The sequence below is a fragment of the Platalea leucorodia genome (genome assembly GCF_965183815.1).
Source record: "Platalea leucorodia genome assembly, chromosome: 9".
Classification (NCBI taxonomy): Eukaryota; Metazoa; Chordata; class Aves; order Pelecaniformes; family Threskiornithidae; genus Platalea; species Platalea leucorodia.
In genome coordinates, this window is record NC_138831.1 from 5740618 (window position 1) to 5758836 (window position 18219).

At 53.1% G+C, this 18219-nt stretch overlaps 1 protein-coding gene across 1 annotated transcript; it reads right to left on the reverse strand.

The window, feature by feature from the left end:
• Positions 1-447: 447 nt before the first annotated feature.
• Positions 448-5165, reverse strand: FAM3D (FAM3 metabolism regulating signaling molecule D; the record flags this gene model as incomplete). The annotated part of the gene is made up of 8 exons (XM_082321240.1): positions 448-537; positions 749-875; positions 1017-1101; positions 2395-2445; positions 2820-2878; positions 3138-3280; positions 4252-4361; positions 5153-5165. 8 exons carry the CDS (start codon positions 5163-5165, stop codon positions 448-450), a joined length of 678 nt encoding a protein of 225 aa, XP_082177366.1.
• Positions 5166-18219: the final 13054 nt, after the last annotated feature.

The window sequence follows — 18219 nt, forward strand, 5'->3', positions numbered from 1 at the left end:
GGGTGATGGTGATGCCCAGCTGGCGGCAGAGGACATAGCAATGCTGTGCCTACAGGGAAAAGCCTGGATTATGCTTGAAAATTAAGTGAGAAGGTAGTGTTTTATAATTAGATATCTTATTTAAGAACTCTGAAAGACTTTCTACAAAGTTTTTGGTTTAAAGACAGAATAATAAAATAACCCAATTTGACCCATAGATGAGGACAGCTCAGCTGAAAACTGCCCAGGCGTTTGCTCAGGCTCTGCAGGCACTTGTACAGCTCTTCTCCAAGCCCTGCGCAGCCCCTGCTGTGAAACGGCCTGTCCCTGGGAGCGGGCAGCCGCTGCTGGGCTGTGTGACCGGGCGGTGGGGGGGCCGGGGTCGGTGTGATGGGGCTGGGGTCACCGCGATGGGGCTGGTGTCCCGGCGAGACTGCTCTCCCCTCCGTGGCAGGCTGGGGCTTGATGCTAATCCATCTTCCTAGGGGCACAGCCCTCCATGTCCAGCAGCTCAGGCCAGCCGTCGTATTTATTTGTATTCTTATCATTTTTGATGTGCTGTAGGAGAAAAAAGAGAGAGGGAATATGAATGAGGAGGTTGGTGGCACGGTGCAAGTTTACAACACGGCAAAACTTGCAGCTTGGCTCGACGTAGGGGATAACACCACTGGCCCGTGTCTTCTGCCGACAGGTAGGTGTGAAGTAGCTCGGGAGGTGCTATGAAGAGGATGGGAGCCTCCAAAGCTGGTGGCAGGGGAGGGCCACGTACCTTTTCAAAAGGGCTCTTGTTCTTCATCCCTTTTGCTCCCAAGAAGACCCAGTTGTCCCGGAAGCCCAGGTTGCTCACGTTGCTGCTGCCCAGCTCCACGAATTGTGCTCGTACTTTGTCGTTCATCCTGAAAGAAGGTAAGAAGATGTTAGTGTGGTGCCAGGTGGGTGTCCCCTCCTGTCCCCTCTCTGCTGCTGGCAGCAGCACTCCCAGCTCCCCCAGCTGCTGGTTTTGAGGAGCCCTGCGTTGCTCCCAGGACCAAACTCACTTTGTGGAAGGGTCATCGTAGCTGGCTGTCAGCACGATGGTGCCGGGCTTGATCTCTTGGAGGAAGGTATCCAGTTTGTTAATGTCTGGGAGAGAAGAGCATTAGGGAAAGAAAAAGGAGTTTAGCAGCTGCATGGCAGCTGGGGGAACCTCCTCTGGGTCGGTGGGAAGCATCCTGGCTGTGCTGGTGCTAGCCAGGATTCGGGGTCAGGGGCTTGGGGAAGGATGGGCTCCCAGATGCTGCATTCCCCATCTTGTGTTCCCACCCGGGCTCTCCTGCAGGGCGCGGGGCTGGCACATTCCTCCTGTGGGCACAGTTGCAGGGTGGAATTTGCGCCTAAAGTTTGCTCGCTAACTGTGAAATCTCGTCACGTGAATTTACTTCCCAACACCAGAAATGAGCCTGCTCGGCCACAGAGCTGCCTGCCCTGTGATCCTGCTGTCGGCTGTGTTGCAGGAATAATTCTTCATCCCTCATCCCTGGGATGCTCAAGTCCAACGCCCCATCTAGTGGCACAGGAGCCGACTGCTGTCTCCTTCCCGGTGCCTCTCCCACCGCACATCTCGCTGGCAAACTTGGACAGAAATCTCATAATATTAGTGTTTCTCCTTAAAACTCCAGAGTTGCCAAGAATAGGTTGCAAACCCAAAAAGCAGAAAGGGTGATTCATCCCTGGGGAAGGCTCGAACAGCAAAGGTAAATCAAAAACACTATAGGGGTGGTTTTAGCATGTGAGTCTGAGGACTCCTGCCAAACCTCTGGAGAGTTTGGTAACAGCTTTGCAACAACGGTGGGATTTACAGCATCCTGCAAGTCGGTGCCAGCCGGGCTGTGAGTGGGTGCTGCCCCGGCTCAGGGCATCTTCTCGCTGTTAGGAAGGTGGTTTGAAGCCAGCAGGCCCAGGGACATGGTCTTTGCTGCCACCAGGCCCTGCTCCCTATGCCCTGAGCTCCTTATTGACCCTCCTGCAAAAGGCAGGGGAACAAGCTGCTGCTCAACCAGCACCAGCATTCAAAACCTGACTCGAAAGCTGCAAAATCTCACGATTAGTGTAACTACCTGATCTCAAAAGTAGCCTTTCTCAGGTCTCCAGTGCCCTGGAGTTTATTCAGTTTAGTGGAATTATGTTTTTCAGGCTATTACGTGCACGTAAAAGAAGCAAGAAGCCAATCTGGATGCAAATGCATTACGAGGACTCCAGGCTCAATGGCCTCAGGGAAAGCCGAGCTTTTACCATCCCAGCTGGCAATCCTGGCCAAAGTCCACTAGACTCTATCATTAAATACATGACAGAGGAGCAGCCTAAATAGCTGGCAGCCGTTGGTGCCGGTGGGAGCCCTGGTTGGGAACCACCAGCCAGCAAAGCGACCGTGCTTACCTCCGGAGTACATGTCGAATGTGTCAGTTTTTAGGAGCTGCCCGCTTGTTCCTGGAAGGTTAAAATTCAAACCAGACACAGTGAGTTTACACTGGCGTGGCTCTAGGCTTTACCTGGCCTCCAGCTTGGGGTTCCTGCTGCTGCAAAATGCTTTGCTCTAACCTCAGGGTGTCATATTTGCTGTGATGGCAAATGTATTGCTCGGTGGAGTTCATGGAGCCGTCGTGCATGACCCCGGTGGGTTCATTCCCATCTCCCTGGCAGTGCTTGCAACCATAATTGTGGCTGTGCACCCCATGCAACACCGGACTGATGTGCTTTTGGGTCAGTTGCGGTGCCTGGGACGGGGTCCCCGGCGGCCTGTGTTCTGCCAGGGGAGGAAGGGGCCCGGCTGTGGGGAGGTGGTTAGTGCCCACCCAACTCACCGTTCACCAGTGCAATGTTCAGGCCTCTGCCAATGTTGTATTTCGTGCTGCTCATGAGGCTGGAAAGGAAAGCAGAGAGCACCAGTCAGTGCAGGGATGCCCTGGGGAGGCTGGTGCCAGTGAAACAGCATGACGCGGCAATGTCTGGCTGCAGACAGCAAAATGCCCCCAGAAGAGGTAGCAAAGAAGACTCTTTCCAAATTTTTTTAACCACAAATGCACTGTGATGGCCATTGATGTGCTGGGCAGAGGCCAAACTTGCCCTATTCAAGCCCAGGCCAGCCGCGGCTGCCCCATCCCCCCCCGTGTGCTGCTTACATCATGTCATTGAAGCAGATGGAGGGTCCCACCACGTTTGCGGCGCCGCTGATGATCTTGAAGGCAAAATGGTTCTCGGGGCAGCTCTTCTTGTTCCCACACTTGTGCCGGGGCAGCTGCTCGTCTGCGAGGGAGGAGCGGAGCTGCAAGCCATGGTGTTGGCACCATGGGGGGACACCAGCTGTGTCCCCGAGGGGCTGAGCAGGGCTGGCACTGGGGGACAGCAGCCCACTAAGGGGGCAACGCCTGGGACAGCTTCTTGCACCCAGGAGGCTTGTCCTGGGACTGGGACCATCTTCTTGTTCGAGGTTTATGGTGCTGACGCTTGGGATGGGGTGGGATGAGCTGGCTGGGGTGCCAGGTACCGCTCTGGGTGTGAGCAGCGGGATGGCACGGCTGGTGCCGTGGGGATTGCAGAGCGGTGTTGCTGGGGAGCATTCGCAGCTGGCGCTCGTTCAAGGCCAGCCCCTTGCAGCTTTTCTACCCGGAGCTTCCCCATTCTTGGCCAGGGTAGGGACCTGTGCCACGCTGCCCGGATGGGCCCGCGACCTGCTTCCTGCTCTAGCCTGTGGCCCAGGGGTGTTTCTGCTGGGGCGGGGGATCCTGTGAAGGTTCGTGTGCCTGCAGAGCCTGCCAAAGACTTTGCTGCTGTGTGCAATAACGAAATTCCCCTGGGAATTTGGGAGTTTGGGAAAGGAGCTTTCGAGGGCGGCTATTGTGCTTCCGCCATCACCCTCAGCCCTGGAGCGGTGTTGTGCGATGTAGCCGAGAGCGGTACTCACTTCTGGGCTTGTTGGTGACACCTGTGGGTACCAAGCAGGAAGGTTAGACACCCAGGAGAGCTGCTGACTCTTCCCCAAGCCAGGACCAGCCATTCAGGCACCGGCTTTCCAAAACTGCTCCCTGTGGCTGCAAGCACCCCTGGAGCCACCCGCCCCGGTGCAGCTTCCCAGCATGCTGTCCCCTCCGTGCCCTGATAATCAGAGCTGGTGGTTATAGCCTTGGCCAGGGAATGCAAATGTTGATGGCAACTGTATGCAGCTCTGGGGTCTGGCTCGCAATGGGGCTGTCCACACCCTCCCTCCGGACCCGGCTGGAGCCCTGCCAGCGCCTCACCGAGCCAGCTCCGCAGGCTGATGGCTTTCCATCTGCGATCGAAGTACGTCTGCATGATGAACCAAGTGCTCAGCAGCACGATGAACACTGCCGTGTACCGGATCAAGCCTGCGAGGGGTGGGAGAGGAGCCAGGTGAGAGCAGCAGCAGCGCGGGTCAGGGACTGGAGCGTCCTTCTGGCTTCTTGGGGGCTTGGTCAGTGTGTCCAGGACCAAGGCACAGGGTGTCAGCCAGCGCTTGGGTGGCGTGGGAAGGCAGCTAACGCTCCTTCCTTCATCCTCTAAAAAAGACTCTGATCTCTTAATTAATATCTCTAGAGCGTGTGGGAATGCTCGGATAGGCATTACACTTCTACTGGGAGGCACTATTCATATTTCTCTCTGCATTAAAGTAAATCTGATAATTAGTCAGAAAGTAAATAAATAAATAAATAAAATAAATTAGTCAGAAATGTAAATCCAAATATTTCTTACATTCCCAGCGCTGGGAAGGCTGCTATCCCCCAATTAGTCACTAGCTACAGCCGAGCAGCTGCTAATACAAATGTGATTGGCATTTGGCTTTAAAGCAGCACTCACTGGAGCAAAACGTTCCAGTCCTGCATGGAAAGAGAGTAGAAAAATATACTTATATTGCAGCTGAATGACTCTTATGGAACCAGGAACGTCTCAATAGCCATCTCTTCCCAGCCGCAGAGGGTTTCACTGGGAAAAATACAACAGGCTGAAATCTACACAAATCTTTTAAAAACCTGATGCTTATACAAAGACCCTTTCCCATGGCCCTGGCAGGGGAAGGTCAGGGTATCTGGGCTTGGAAGAGGACACGTAAGTGAGGAGGAGGCATAAAGAACTGTAGAAAAATGGACAGAGAAAAGTAAATCTCTGTCTCCCTCCTTACCTGCCACCCGCATCGTGGTGGGGAGAGACAGCCCAACCGAGGGGGCGGTCAGTGGTCACGAGTCACCCTGAGGAAAAAGAAGGAAATGCCATAAAGCACACCTGTAACCCACCAAACCCAGGCAGGTAGCAGATGAAAAAATAATTGCCATGTTTAGGCATATTTGCAATAACTAAGAGGTCACTGAAGATGTATAAATTCTTATCAGGCGGACGTGCTCGGTCCCACCCTGATGTTGAAGTCCTGACTCCTGTGCTTTGGAGCAGGCTGCACTGATTGAGCTGGCTTCGTTCTTAAGCCCCTGAACTCTTCACGGTGGCTGTCTGCTGCCCTGTGCGCTCCTGTTTCATGCCCTTTTCTCAGTAACAGATCACACTTTTCTATTGTGATCAGCTCAAGGAGCACATTTTCAGTCACGGCTTTGCTGCATTTCCTTCCGATTTCCTTCTGGGATTATGCAAAGCAGGTTTCGAATATTAGGGGCTGCAAAATGCCATCGGAGGGCAAGCTGCGATTTGGCCTTGCCCAGTCAGAGGAATCTGCGGGAACAAGCTCATCCTCCTTAAAACCAGAAAGGGAAGGGAAGAAGTAGAGTGCCGCTGAGCTGGGCAGAGCGGCCAGGTTTGGGGACACCTAATTTAAGAACAGAAATGTTTCCACTTGTCCAAATCCTGCAGCGTCTTCACCCACGCAAATGGGGAGTGGTTGTAATTTAGAGCGTAAACTATTTCCTACCCGAGTGAGTCCATCTGCCCCCCTCCCTCCCGCTGCCAGCCCCGACGGACGGGACGGGCACCTGCCACCCCATGGACCGGGCTTCTGGGGGCTGGGGACCCACTTCTACCTTTGCAATTCAGGGATACAGCCTGGTGAACATCTGTCCTGGAAACCACCCCGGAGTCCTAGTGCAAAGTGTCACCTGTGAGACGTGTGCTCAGAGTTAAAGAGCCTAATGTTAACTAAAGCAGCCCTTTAGTGAGGCTTGATGTAGAAAATCTGTAAAAGAGCTAAGCTGAGAGTTGCTTTTTCTGTTTGAAGGGTAAATAAGGAGCAATGGGTTGTAGCAGGGCTGGGCTGCTGCGTCGTGAGAAAAGAGAGAAGAGCTTTGCCTCCTGTCCAGCCCTGTTCTGGGTCCCCTTCCAGGGCTTGAGTTCAGGGAAAGTGCCCATGGCCACCTGATTGACCGTGGCCGTGGTGCAGCGTCCTCCCTCGGCCGCCGGGGCGGGATGGACCCAGCATTCCTGCTTGGCCCCCCAGTGGGATGGACCTGGCATCCCCCCTCAGCGTCCTGCTGAGATGCTTCCCCTGCACCCTGGGGCAGGTTAGGCAACCTTAAAACCAAGGAGAAAACTGGTCTGCACTGCAGGAGGAAAGCTGCTGCTTTCCTGCTTGGCCTGCGACGCCGGAGGGAGTTTGCAGCGGGCCCAGGTGGCCGGTGCCTGGCCGGAGCGGCAGCCCCGCAGCGACGTTTCAGCTGTCCGAAGCTGCAGCCCAGCACTGCTCCCCACGAGACCCCTCCACTGCACCCGTGTCTGCCGTGAGGCTGCGGCAAGGAGGAGCTGCCAAAGCCGCATCGGTGGGAGCTAGTGGCTCTAGTATCCTGAGATGGGTTTTAACCTTGTGTTGGAGCTGGCACAAACAAGCGCGTTTCACGGAGCTGATGGAAGAGCCACGGACTTGCAAATGGACAGTTTAAAGGTTTTAGAGGACAAATACTGCCCATGGCTGGATCTGGTGGGACAGCACCAGGCTCTTGCCTTTTGCTCCTTCCAGCATGAAGTTTTGCTTTTTAAAGGTAGGGAGTTTCTCCCACACCTGGCTCCCCAGCCTGGTGCCTGACGAGGTGATGGGTGTGATGGGAGCAGAAGAGCAGTCCTCAAAATCCCCCTCGGCAAGTCGCAAAGTCTTCAAAATTGGTACTGATTTGCTTTTGAAGCCTGTGGAATTCCCCTCGAAATGCCATGAGCAGAGCCTGGAGCTGGTGAGGATTCAGACCTGGGCCGTGATTCAGACACAGTGAGCGGAGCAAAACTCCCCTGGGTTTGTAAAACTGTCCCCATTTGGTCCCCACTGCTGCAGGGGACACTGGCCTCACCGGGGCCCATTGCACAGTGCTCTCCTTTGCCAAATTTGTGTTTTTTCTATGCACATATTGATTTTGTTGCAGAGGAAGAGAAATGGAAAAATAAACCGATAAACACTACTGCTTTGGGGAAGTCATGTATTTATCTGAGCTATTTATCTTCACCTTAATCTCAGGTAAACTTTATTGGGCGAAGTCCCTGGGTGCTGAAATTCCTGGAACCTGACTGCATTACAAGAGGGTAGCCCTGTCCTGGGATTTCTGTTATATTCTCTTTTAATTGCTTGGATTGATTTTTTTTTTTTTTTTTTTTTTTCCCCTAAGGCTGTGTTGGAAAAAAAGACGGCTGTACTCTGGCATCTGCCAGAGCGCGACTTGCAGGAGACGGAGAAAGGAAGGAACTGTGGTAGGTGATAAACAGTTATTTGTCTAATAAACCTGAAACTTATTTGCTTAAAAACCATTCCAGGAACAAAAAGGTTCTTGGACAAATATTGCTAAAGACCTCTGTGGCGTTGTAAGGCAAAGGCCCCGAGCCTGCTCCGGACTGGAGTGCCGCTTGGCAGGGCTGAGTTATCGCTGCCAAGAAGAAACCGGGGCAGATCCCTGCCCTTGCAGGGAGGTTTTTCCAGGATGCAGTGGGTGAATGTTCCTGTTTCCTCCCAGCACCGGAGAAAAACTTCTCTTCCCCAGAAACTTCTGGCGTTGCTAGTTTTCGGGGTGGGTTTTTTTGCTGCTTTTGAGCCCCATGTGTCCCTCTCTCCCTCAGCAGGTCCCTGACCATGAACGAGACATCATTTTGGTGCGGGGTGGGGATGCGGCTTCAAAGAGAGTGGCTGCCAGGTGTCACCCGTGCCCACAGCCAGCGGGTCACCCCTCCAAAAGCCAGGGTTTTCCTGTGAAACAAAACGCAGGGGCGCAGGAGGGGCCTGGTGCAGGGTGGGTGCACATCCTCCATGTGTCCAGGGCTGGTCCCACCACAGGAAAATGGAGGATGCTACAATGCCATTTTTCGTTTCAAAAGGAGTCAATGCAACTGAGCTTTGCCAAATTACTCAACGGGAGAGCACTCTTTGCCAGAGGCCTTATAAATTCCTCCGCTTATAAAAATGCTTGGCCAGCTGCTGCATCTGCCAGACGGCTGGAGAGGCCATCTTACGGCAAAAGTGCCCCCAGCACAAGTCAATAGTTAACCAGGGTGAGGCCCTGATCCTGAAACAGAAGCCAAACAGGATGCTCGCGGTGGCGGGCGGAGGTGTGGGGCTGGGGCCGGCCGCGGTGGCCGAGCCCTGTCTGCGAGCAGGGCTGCAGCCAAGGTGGGACGAGACACCTGGAGGTGCTGCCGGGGAAGCCGGGCTGTGGGGCTGGTGCAAAGGGCACAGGAGGGTTTCGGTGCATCCCTGCCCGCTGCGTGCTACAGGGCGGGCATGGCCCCATCCTGCTGTGCGCGGCTGCCAGGGGAGCATCACCCATCTGTGGCTGCTACCAATTTGGTTTCTTGTTTTTTTTTATTTGTCATTGGCAGCCGCTTGTCCACTTCTCTGTACGTGTCACTGAGCCCAAAGCTAAATCAGTATGAGCTCACTGCTCCGGTGAGGTTTCCCCAAGCAGTGAATCAAGAGCTGTGGCAGCGGTGAGAGATGGAGGGGAGCAAGCAATCGCATCCCCTCCAGCGTGGGAATGGCAGCAGGCAGCTCGGCGGGCAGCCCCGTGCCGTGGGTTGCAGGTTGTACCAAAGCGGCCCGTCCCAAAACCCCAGGGCAGAAGGAGGGACACAAGTGTTGGTGCTCAGGGCTGGCAGCAAGCTGTTTGCTGGGAAGAGGCGCTTCTTGGGGCTGAAAGCACAGGGTACGCGTGGGCCACGCGGCAGCCCCTCCGCTGGGCAGCTGTGGCCAAGGGCTCTGGTTTTTAGTAATTGCATGTATGGGAGGACCTGAAATACATTTTTGGCAGCTAGCAAAGCCCTGAGGACTCCCGGTCGGCACCTGAGGGGTGTCCTGGCAGTCAGGGTTACGTGCTGGAGAGTTGCATTGTGCAAATTCATCCAAAGCCATGATGGATAAAAGGGTTTGACCTGGACCACACATCACACAGCCGGTTCTACCACATATCCCGTAATGGGTGGAAATGCAAATTTAACCCTTGCCATTAACACAGGTAATTCATTAATTCTGTCTATGAAACGGGCACAGCTGCACCCCACAGAAAGGATGTCAGTGCGTGGCGTTTCCCCTTCACCTCCATGCTACAAGAAGGAGGAACAACTAAAACCTTCCCTGTGCAACCCTCCAACCTGCCAGCAAGTCAAAAGAAAAGTGCTGCAGAAAGGCGTAATTTCAGTCATGCTCTAGAAACCCCATTTCCACGAGGTGGTTGGGGAGAGGGCAAGCCTACGTACCGCTCAGTGTCCCGGGCGCTCCGTCCCTCTCCGCAGGCAGCGTGGGTGCCAGGGCATCCCGGGGAGCTGGGGCACCATGTGCTCGGCAGCGCAGTGGTGCGGCTGCCCAGCCTGGCCCGGCCCTCCGTGACTCATGTCACCTCCCGGAGCCTTATCTCGCTGCCCGGCACGGGGCTGGGCACCCTGGCGTGCCGCCCCACGGGCCACAGTGGCTGGCAGCGGTTGGGAGCAGCTTCCCATGGGAGGGAAGAAAAGTCATTCCTGTGGCCGTGAGGTCATGCGTTTCCTTTGGAGGTTTTCTCCGCTTTGGCACTCGCTTTTTTGCCACATCAGAAGAGGAAAAACCGCTCCCAGGGTGGGCACCAGCCTGACCCTCTGCACTTGCGCTAAACCAGCACGTCAGGCAGCGTGGCTGGCGGAGAGTGCTGCAATGGGAGCGGGGGGGACAAAGCCAGGACTAGTGTCCCCCCGCATGGGATAAATCCGGAATAACCTGATCTGGCGGGTTTTCCCCCCACCGGCTGTGCTGCACATGTGCGGGCTGGCCCCAAGCGTCGCTTCACTGCCTCACGTTTGCAGGAGGCTGGAGGTTCCTTTTTCAAATAAGCATTTATTTATCCAGCAACAGTCCTGAACTCCAAAGGAGCCCTGAGTTAACTGTAGATATAGATTTAGGCCCTTTTCTTTTTAATCATTTATTGTTATTATTATGTTTCTGAAGGAAAAAATTACTCCTTGGAGACTCCAGCTCCACAGTTAGCACTAGAGGCCCTATACGTTTTCCAAAGCTGAACCTCATTTACGTGGCAGCTGAGAACAAAAGCATTCCCATTCCTTTTTCCTTTTTCTTTTCCATTCCCATCACTTAGGAGAACCAAACGGCTTCTCTTGAAGCTTTTAAAGCAATTTTCATCCAGGAGGAGACACAGGGCAGTGGCAGTGCTGCCTTTGGGACTGCAGCTTGCGGAGGGCTGGAGCGGAGCCCCTGCGGGACTGACGCTGCTCCCTGGTAATTAGTTTAATACCTGAGGGTGCTCTCTGCAGAAAACTGTGCACTGAGCTTTTCTTTGCCTCTGCCCGGCGCTGGTCCCCAGTGCTGGGCAAGGGGTGCAGGATGCGGCCCGGGTGCAGGGGGTGCTGGGCTGTGCACTGGAGGAAATCACAACCTCTACACTGAAACTTGCCAGACAGGCAGCAGAAAAGCAAACGCAAGCCTGGGCTTTGCATTGGGATAATTATTGCCCTCGGAAGGAAATTTTAGCTGCGGTGAGAGTCTGGGCTTAAACAGCGCAGTCTAAATCAGAAACCTCCTCCCTCTCCGGGGAAATATCCTTCCTATTAGTTTGTTTAGCTGCTGGCAGTAACCGGCTCGGCTCAATAACGAAGCGCCCCAAGCCCTGGCGATCCGCAGCATGCGTCTCTGCTCCGTCCCCCCGCTTCCCACCCGCGCAGGAGCTGGCCCACGGCGCGGGGCTTGTGGCAGCCTGGGGGATGCCGGCTTCGTGATGAATTTCTCCTCCTGCTTCAAGGGACCCGAGGCCTCCCGGGTCCTCTATGGAGATGGAGACATTGCTGCTGCTTGCAGAAGAAACAAGCAAAAAACATCAGCGAGGCTGGTGGCCTCGCCATCCCAAAGAAGAAACCTTGTGTGAAATGCTTCTGCTCTCTGCAGTCGCACTTTTGATCCAAGATGTTTCCCTGAAACCGCAGGAAAGGGTGGGGAACCGTGCGCTTTTCTTGCGGGACGTGGCTGCGGCACAGCCCAAGCGCTGGTGCTGGCGTGGGGAGCCCTCGTGTCCTGTCCTCGTGCCTAGGTTTTGCCCATCCACTGTGGCACAGGGCAGAAAGGTGCTTTTAAATCACACATAACATCAGTGAATACATCAAGTGCTGGGAACAGGGCATCAGTTTGGTATCGACTCAGCAAATAATTAACTTGTGCAGTGCAATGGAATTACATCAGTCTCATCTGCGGGCTCCCCCTGGGAGGCTTCTGCATGGTACAGAGAAAGAGAAATTAAAAAAAAAAAACAATAGATGTGATATCAAAAAGCTGCCAGGCTGAGGAATGAATAATCTGTGGTGCAAAGTCACTACACTGCTATGAGCACCATGGTAGGGTTGGCAGGAGTGAGCTGGCGGGCAAGGAGCTGCTCTCCTCCTCCTCCCTCCTTGTGCCAGCTCCGGCTGCACGGGCCCCGTGCGGGACCTCAGCGGGCGGTGGGGAGCGTTGGGGCACTGGTGGCTCCTGCCAAAAAATCCCAGTGGCTGCAGGACTGTGCCTCTGAGGAGCTGTTTCCTACGAGAGCTCAGCACCGGGGGGAGGCTCCCCCCCGAAGATCCCTTCTCCGTGGGGCTCCGCTGTGCCTGCAGGGACACACTGCTTTGCAAGGTGCTCGCTGGGCTAAATTAATCACAAATTCTGCTGCTTTTAGGAAAGGTTTGGCCACTGCCGCTTTGCAAACTTTGTCCTGAAAAGTGCTGTGACTATGGTTTCGGATTGCTTGGCTAAGCCACATACCTCAGATGTTAAATGTAGCACCTTTAAAAGGAAACAGTCTTTTATTTCTCTGTTTATCTAGTGTTAAACACCGCCCGCGTTTCCTGCATGCCGTGTGCGAGAGGGCGAGGGTTGCCCCCGCAGTCCGCACCTCCCGCCTGCGCCGCCGGGAGGGATTATTCACCCACCAATAAACCATCCCGCGCCGGTACTCACCTCTCCTCTCCCGCTTTTGCACAGGTTAGTAAACAGCAGTATTTCATTGACTGAAAACCGAATCATGCCAGCAAACTGATGACCCATCCCATAGGTTTCACCGGCGTCCCGGTGACCGAGCGCAGCCCGAGCATGCGGTGAAACACCGGCGGGGTTGCCTTGTGCCCGATGGGCTGGAAGGGGAAATGTGTGAGGATGAAGTTTGATAGGAGGGGTGATATTGCAATATTGGACAAAAAGGTGAAACTAGTATTTCACGAGAGAAAGGTGGTGTCTGGTTGGCAAGGGGTTTGGTGTGCCGGCCTCTCTGGCCTGGCAGCGCGGCGGTGCCGGCTATTGGGGGTGCTGTTGTGTAGCGCATCCGCTGCGCCCGCTGCAGCCCTGGCAGCACGGCCCGCTGGTGCCAGCAGTGCCTCTAGGAGAGAAAAATAAATAAGGGAAATCATAACTGCTTTTACCATTAAACGAGAAATTAGCTCGTGCGGTGCTCAGCCCCCAGTCTTCAGGCCCAGTGCAGCCAATCTGTTTTTATTGTTTTGCAGGAGTCCTCTGCAACGGAACGGTGACAAATACCAGGAATTAGCGGAGTGTAATTACTCCCTATTAGCTGAATTCACACTATAGACACAGATCATAAACACCCATTGATTATTTCTAATTTCACATTTTTAGCATTCTGAATTGCAGCAATTATGCCTGTCCGAGGGAATTAGCTTCTCTTTCAACCCCTCAGGTCCCCAGTCACTGCCCTTCCTTTAAGATACTTTTTTACTGCTGCAAAAGAGGACATTTAACACAAATCCCTCCCTACTTCTACAACAAAATCCCCCTCCGCTTGCAGTGCCCAAATCCCTCTGGCTCTGCAGCCCAAATGTTGCTCCTCGTGCTGCCAGCTGCCTCAGAAGGCAGAGAGGTGCCCGGTGTGACCTGTAACCACTGGGCCATGGCTTCATTTCACCCAGGTTCGTTGCGGAGGCAATTAGCAGCCCCGGCTCTCGGTGCAGGTGCTGCAGGGCTGCCTGCGGGAAGGGGCCGGGGCAGCACAAAGCTCGCCGGCCGTCATCTCCTGTTGCTGGTTGGTGCCATGCAAGCAGCGCTCGTGTTTTAGGCATCGTCTCCTTTTCGAAACACGGGCGCAGGCCAGGACATGATTTCCAAGTGCTAATTTGCGGCTCCAGTGAAGCTGTGCCGGGGGCCTCTGTCTCCAGCTCAGTAATGACTGCGCCCTCCCCAGACAAGATCGGTGAGAGGGGCTGGTAGACCTCAGTATTTTCTTATTACAGAGCACAAGCAGTATTAAAAAATGAAAGCAGATATAAATTATTAATATTTGCATGGGAAATTTCTAACCCTATTAGTATCATATCATTAAATTTGTTTCTTATGCACAGGCAGTGATTTCATTACAAAGCGTAGCGGAGCATAATGCCAGCTCTGCAGCACCGATTCGGTCAATTAATGATGAGAGGGGGAGAGATCCTGTTGTTTACCGATGGCAGAGCCTTTGGGACTTTCATTTTGTTTTGCCCCTAGTGAACACCGAGGGTTGGTGGGTGACCACCACTGGCCATGCGCTGTGCTCACAGATGCTCTGGGGCATTAGGCTGTGCACCCTATGGCTGTGGGAGAGGAGGAGGAGGAGAGGATGGGCTTGCTGGCTCCCTGCCACAGGCCACGGTCTCTTGAGTTATTGCAGACACTTTGGTCTGACCCACACAGCAATTCTGGCATTTTTATCTATTTTGACATGATTTGCCCGCCCTGGGCTGTGGCAGTGCAAAGAGACGAGGGTCCGAGAAGCCTGTGGGCCGAAGCACTTCCCGCTGCCAGTGTCAGGCAGGGAGTTATTTATTCCAGGCAGCGGCTGCAGTCACTGGGCAGTAGCAGCAGCAGAAGTTTTTTATTGCACCCATTCCTAGGACGCTGAAGAAGGATTATGCATGCTTCCACCACGCTAGCTTTTTATTAGATTGCAGGCAGGGGTTAAACTGATCCTTGTCAGCACAAATATAATGCCCAGGGTGATGGGAGCAGCATAAATTGAGGACAAGAGGTGGCTGCTTTTACCGCTGCTCTCAAGAATGCTCTGCTGTTTTACTGCATCGTTCGATTTTTAGTTGGGACATTTCCCTCTGGCCAGGGCATGTCTTTCCTTTTTTTGCCAATGAGGTGCAATAAATAAATGGGCTAAGACACAGACTCTGAGGGGTGGTGAAGTGCAGAGGGCAGATTAGCGGCTGCACCGAAGCCCTTTGAATCTTCCCGCTTTGCCACGATGGCACCGATTTTGGTACAGCTTCCCCAAGCTGGGGACACAGGTCGTGGCAAGGGGTCTACAAATAGATGTACAAATCACACACGTGCTTTCATCTATTTGTCACCTGCATTTTTTTCCAGAGCACTCATGTGCTAGCAGGAGGCAGTGGTCCTCAGCGCGGGGTCGGGGGGGGATGAGTTTATTTGTGTCTGGTTCTGATATGTGTGTGTTGTTGGAAAGGAATATTCGAAGGAACATACGGTAATCCTGCACGCCGGGCTGGCCAGATTTGCTTATCGGTTACGGCAGAGCAAGACTATGGGGATGCATCATCTGAATGCTCCAAAACTGCTGCTGTTTGCTGTAATTAGGCAGAGTGAGCCATTACGGGCTGCCTCACGCGGGGAACGGCAGTGGGAAGCACGGTGACATCGAGCGTGTGAGCCCGCAGGTGGAGACGCGGTTCAGGGGGCCGGACGCTGTCGGAGCCCTTGGCTGCTCTCCTGGCCTGGCAGTAAACCTCACCGGGGTGACGTGGAGCACCCCAGCACCCTGACCGGCTGTCGGAGGGGGCTTGGGAGGGGTCATTTGCTCCTTTATGCCTCCCCCAGGAAAAGCTCGTGCAGGCCGGGTCTGGTGTATGTGATGGGGCTGTGCGGGGGCTGCGCGGGGGCTGCCGGCACCTGGTGCTGGCAGCGGTGGCAGCAAATTACCGTAAAATATAACCCAGTTATTGACAGATGTATCTTTTCTGGTTTGGTGGCTGATGTAGAGAGAATCCCTCAGAGCCAACCTGTCTCTTTGGGGGTGAGCGCTGCATCCTCATGAGTCTTGCGTAAGCAGCCTTCGCTGGTTGAACACCCTCCCTTGCTACAAAAGTTGGGTGGGGGATCCAGTGTCCAGCTACAATACCATTAAAAAGACAACATGTATACCCTTCCTGCAGATGCTCACTTTATATAAATAGGCTTTTGAAGGACTTAAAGAAAACCAGGTGCAGGTATAGCTCTTCGGGACCACGGTGCCAATAGATCATCAACAGCCACCTTGCTCAGGTGAGTCAAGAAGGGAGGGTAAGCAGGTAAACCCGCCGGCTGTAGATGTAAGGTTGCTTGGAGCAATATAACAGCCCTCTCGCCTTTGGGAGCTGTTGCACAGGCTTTGGATTTGCAGCTGGAGCCAAAGTGTGTTGACTCCGGTCTCTCTGAATCTGGTTTGTGTTAAAGTGCAGCCTTAAAGCCTGTGGCTGACCGTGCGGGCCATGTGCAGCCCCAAAAGCCCTGCGTGCCGCAGGGGTCTGGCACACGGCCACCCCGGCTTGGGACTGCAAGGCAGCTGAGGGGGTAAACAGGGTACTCATTCAGCTGTCCTGTTATTTTTATTTGCCTACAGTAGTAGCTGATTAATTAGGTATCTTCCACCCCCACTCCCCCAACCTCCCTGTGCTTGCGGCAGAGGAAATCCTGCCTTTGGGCTGCTAATGGGCCTCGCGGATCCAGTAAACCATCATGGTGCAGCCAAAATGTCTCTTTAAAAAGTGCGAGAGAAATTAAACTCTCCACTGCGAACAAAGCCAGTGGGGCTTTTTGCATCTACTGTTTTTATTGTATTCTGTAACATTTGTAAAGTAGATCACTTTTATCGAGAGAGCCTATCTTTTCTCCCAAGCTGTAATTCCTAGACTTCTTAAAGAAGATTTCTGCTCACAAAGGAAATAAAAGGTAGAAACATGATGCGCTCTGACAATTGAACACGTTACTGAGAATCTGAATTAAAAGGAAGAAACTCAGAAAGTATCATTTATACAGCAATCAAATTTAAAAAGTCACCATCTGCTAGGAGTTACCACCCGGTGTAACGGTGTCTTTATTGCTAGACAGAGAATAGGAGATAACTCGGGGAACTCTCCTGCACCTGCTGGGTTTTTCTTGGTGGCGTACACACACTGAACTGCGGTGGCCGGCGTGCCGCAGGGTGCCTGTAGCAACTCTCCTTTTACTCCAGCTTACTGCAGAATATAAATCTGAATACGGGTGCCATTAGGAGGAATGATTTGGGGTTGTTAAAGTTATAGCATAGTGTCAGCTTTTTGAAAAGTCTAAAGGGCAAAAGAAATGACCAGAGCTGGAACAAGGGACCTGGCTCGGGTTTATATATAGAAATCTGATTTTTCTTGCTTGCTGCTCACCTCCTTGTTGCCCCCCACCCCAAGGACGTTTTCTGGCCTCTTAGAGCCCTTTCTAGTTTTGTCTTGCCTATTTTATCGTAATTGATCATAATATTATCAAATTCTTTGCCCTGTGCAACTTGACTAGCACTCACCTTGCAGGTTTTTGCCTCATTTTGGTCTTCCACTGCTCATGGTCTCCTAGGAAGGTTGTGAACTTTTTGATACAAAAATTGCCCGTCAAATGTTATGTCTTCCACCAAGACCACTCTGTGTTCAGGTGATCCTTAGCATAATTTAATCCTTTCTGCTGCTACTGCCCAGTATTGCTTTCTCTCTCTCGGCAATCGTGATGGTTTCCCTCCTACTTCTCCATGCACAAGACTCAACTACAGCACTGCAATTGCGTGCACCATTTGAAGTCTTCAGTTGCTTGGGGTGAACTGGGAACTGTGCTACATTCACAAGGCATATCAGCCGAAAAAGCATGGAAACACCCCTGCAAGTTATTTCTGCATTGTATGGCTTGAATTTTACACAACGGCACCAGACGCTGGGAAGCTGCAATGGCTTTTCCCCGCCGTGTTTCCCATCGCTGTGCAACATTTTTCAGGTTAGTGGAGTCTGCTTGGGTCAGAGGCAAGGCTGGGCCTGAGATGCAAAGGAAGAAACCTGTGTACTTGCAGCAAACACCAGCGAGTTCCCTCGTGCCCATCCCATCACCGAGCCCCATCGCTGTCAGTGCTGCTGAGGGGCATCATCGCATTTTGAGCAGATGCACCAACGCAGACCATGGCAGACAATCGTATTCATCTCCCCTTTTAGGACATTTAAGCCCCTCATGCCCATCCCTCAGGAGGCCGCTGCATCCTGTCTCTTTTCCAAGGAGTCCCCTTTCATGTTGCCCAGTTGCAGTGGCTGAGTCAGGGATGCTGGAAAGTCTTTGGTGCCGGTGGGGAAGAATGTCTTTTGCCATCACCCTCAGTTACCCGTTCCTCTGTGTGTTTGCAGCATTGTGCTGGGCTTTGGAAATGAGAGTGCCTGCTGACTTGCTTTAAGGGTTTTAATTGCATTTAATCACAATGGTCTAATTAAAGTTTGGAGGCTTTATTTGAGGGCAGTTAATAGATAAATTAGTTAAATCAATTGTGGTTTGTTGTGTACAGACATACCCTTGGTTTGGCAGAAGGGCAGCCAACAAATGCTCTGATGACAAATATTTCCAGCCTGACCCGTGGGTCTGGAGTGCCCGAACTCCTGGGGCCAGTGTTGCAAGATGTTGACCTGCGAGTGTCTTCCGCTGGCTTTCTATCATCATCATCATCACTCATATAACATCATTTACTGCAAAATGCAGTAACTCTTTAAAAGCTGAATGGGAATCTAGTGTGAAGCACATAGCCAACTTGCACAGGGGCAATTGCCAAGTGCTGAAATGGTCTGTTC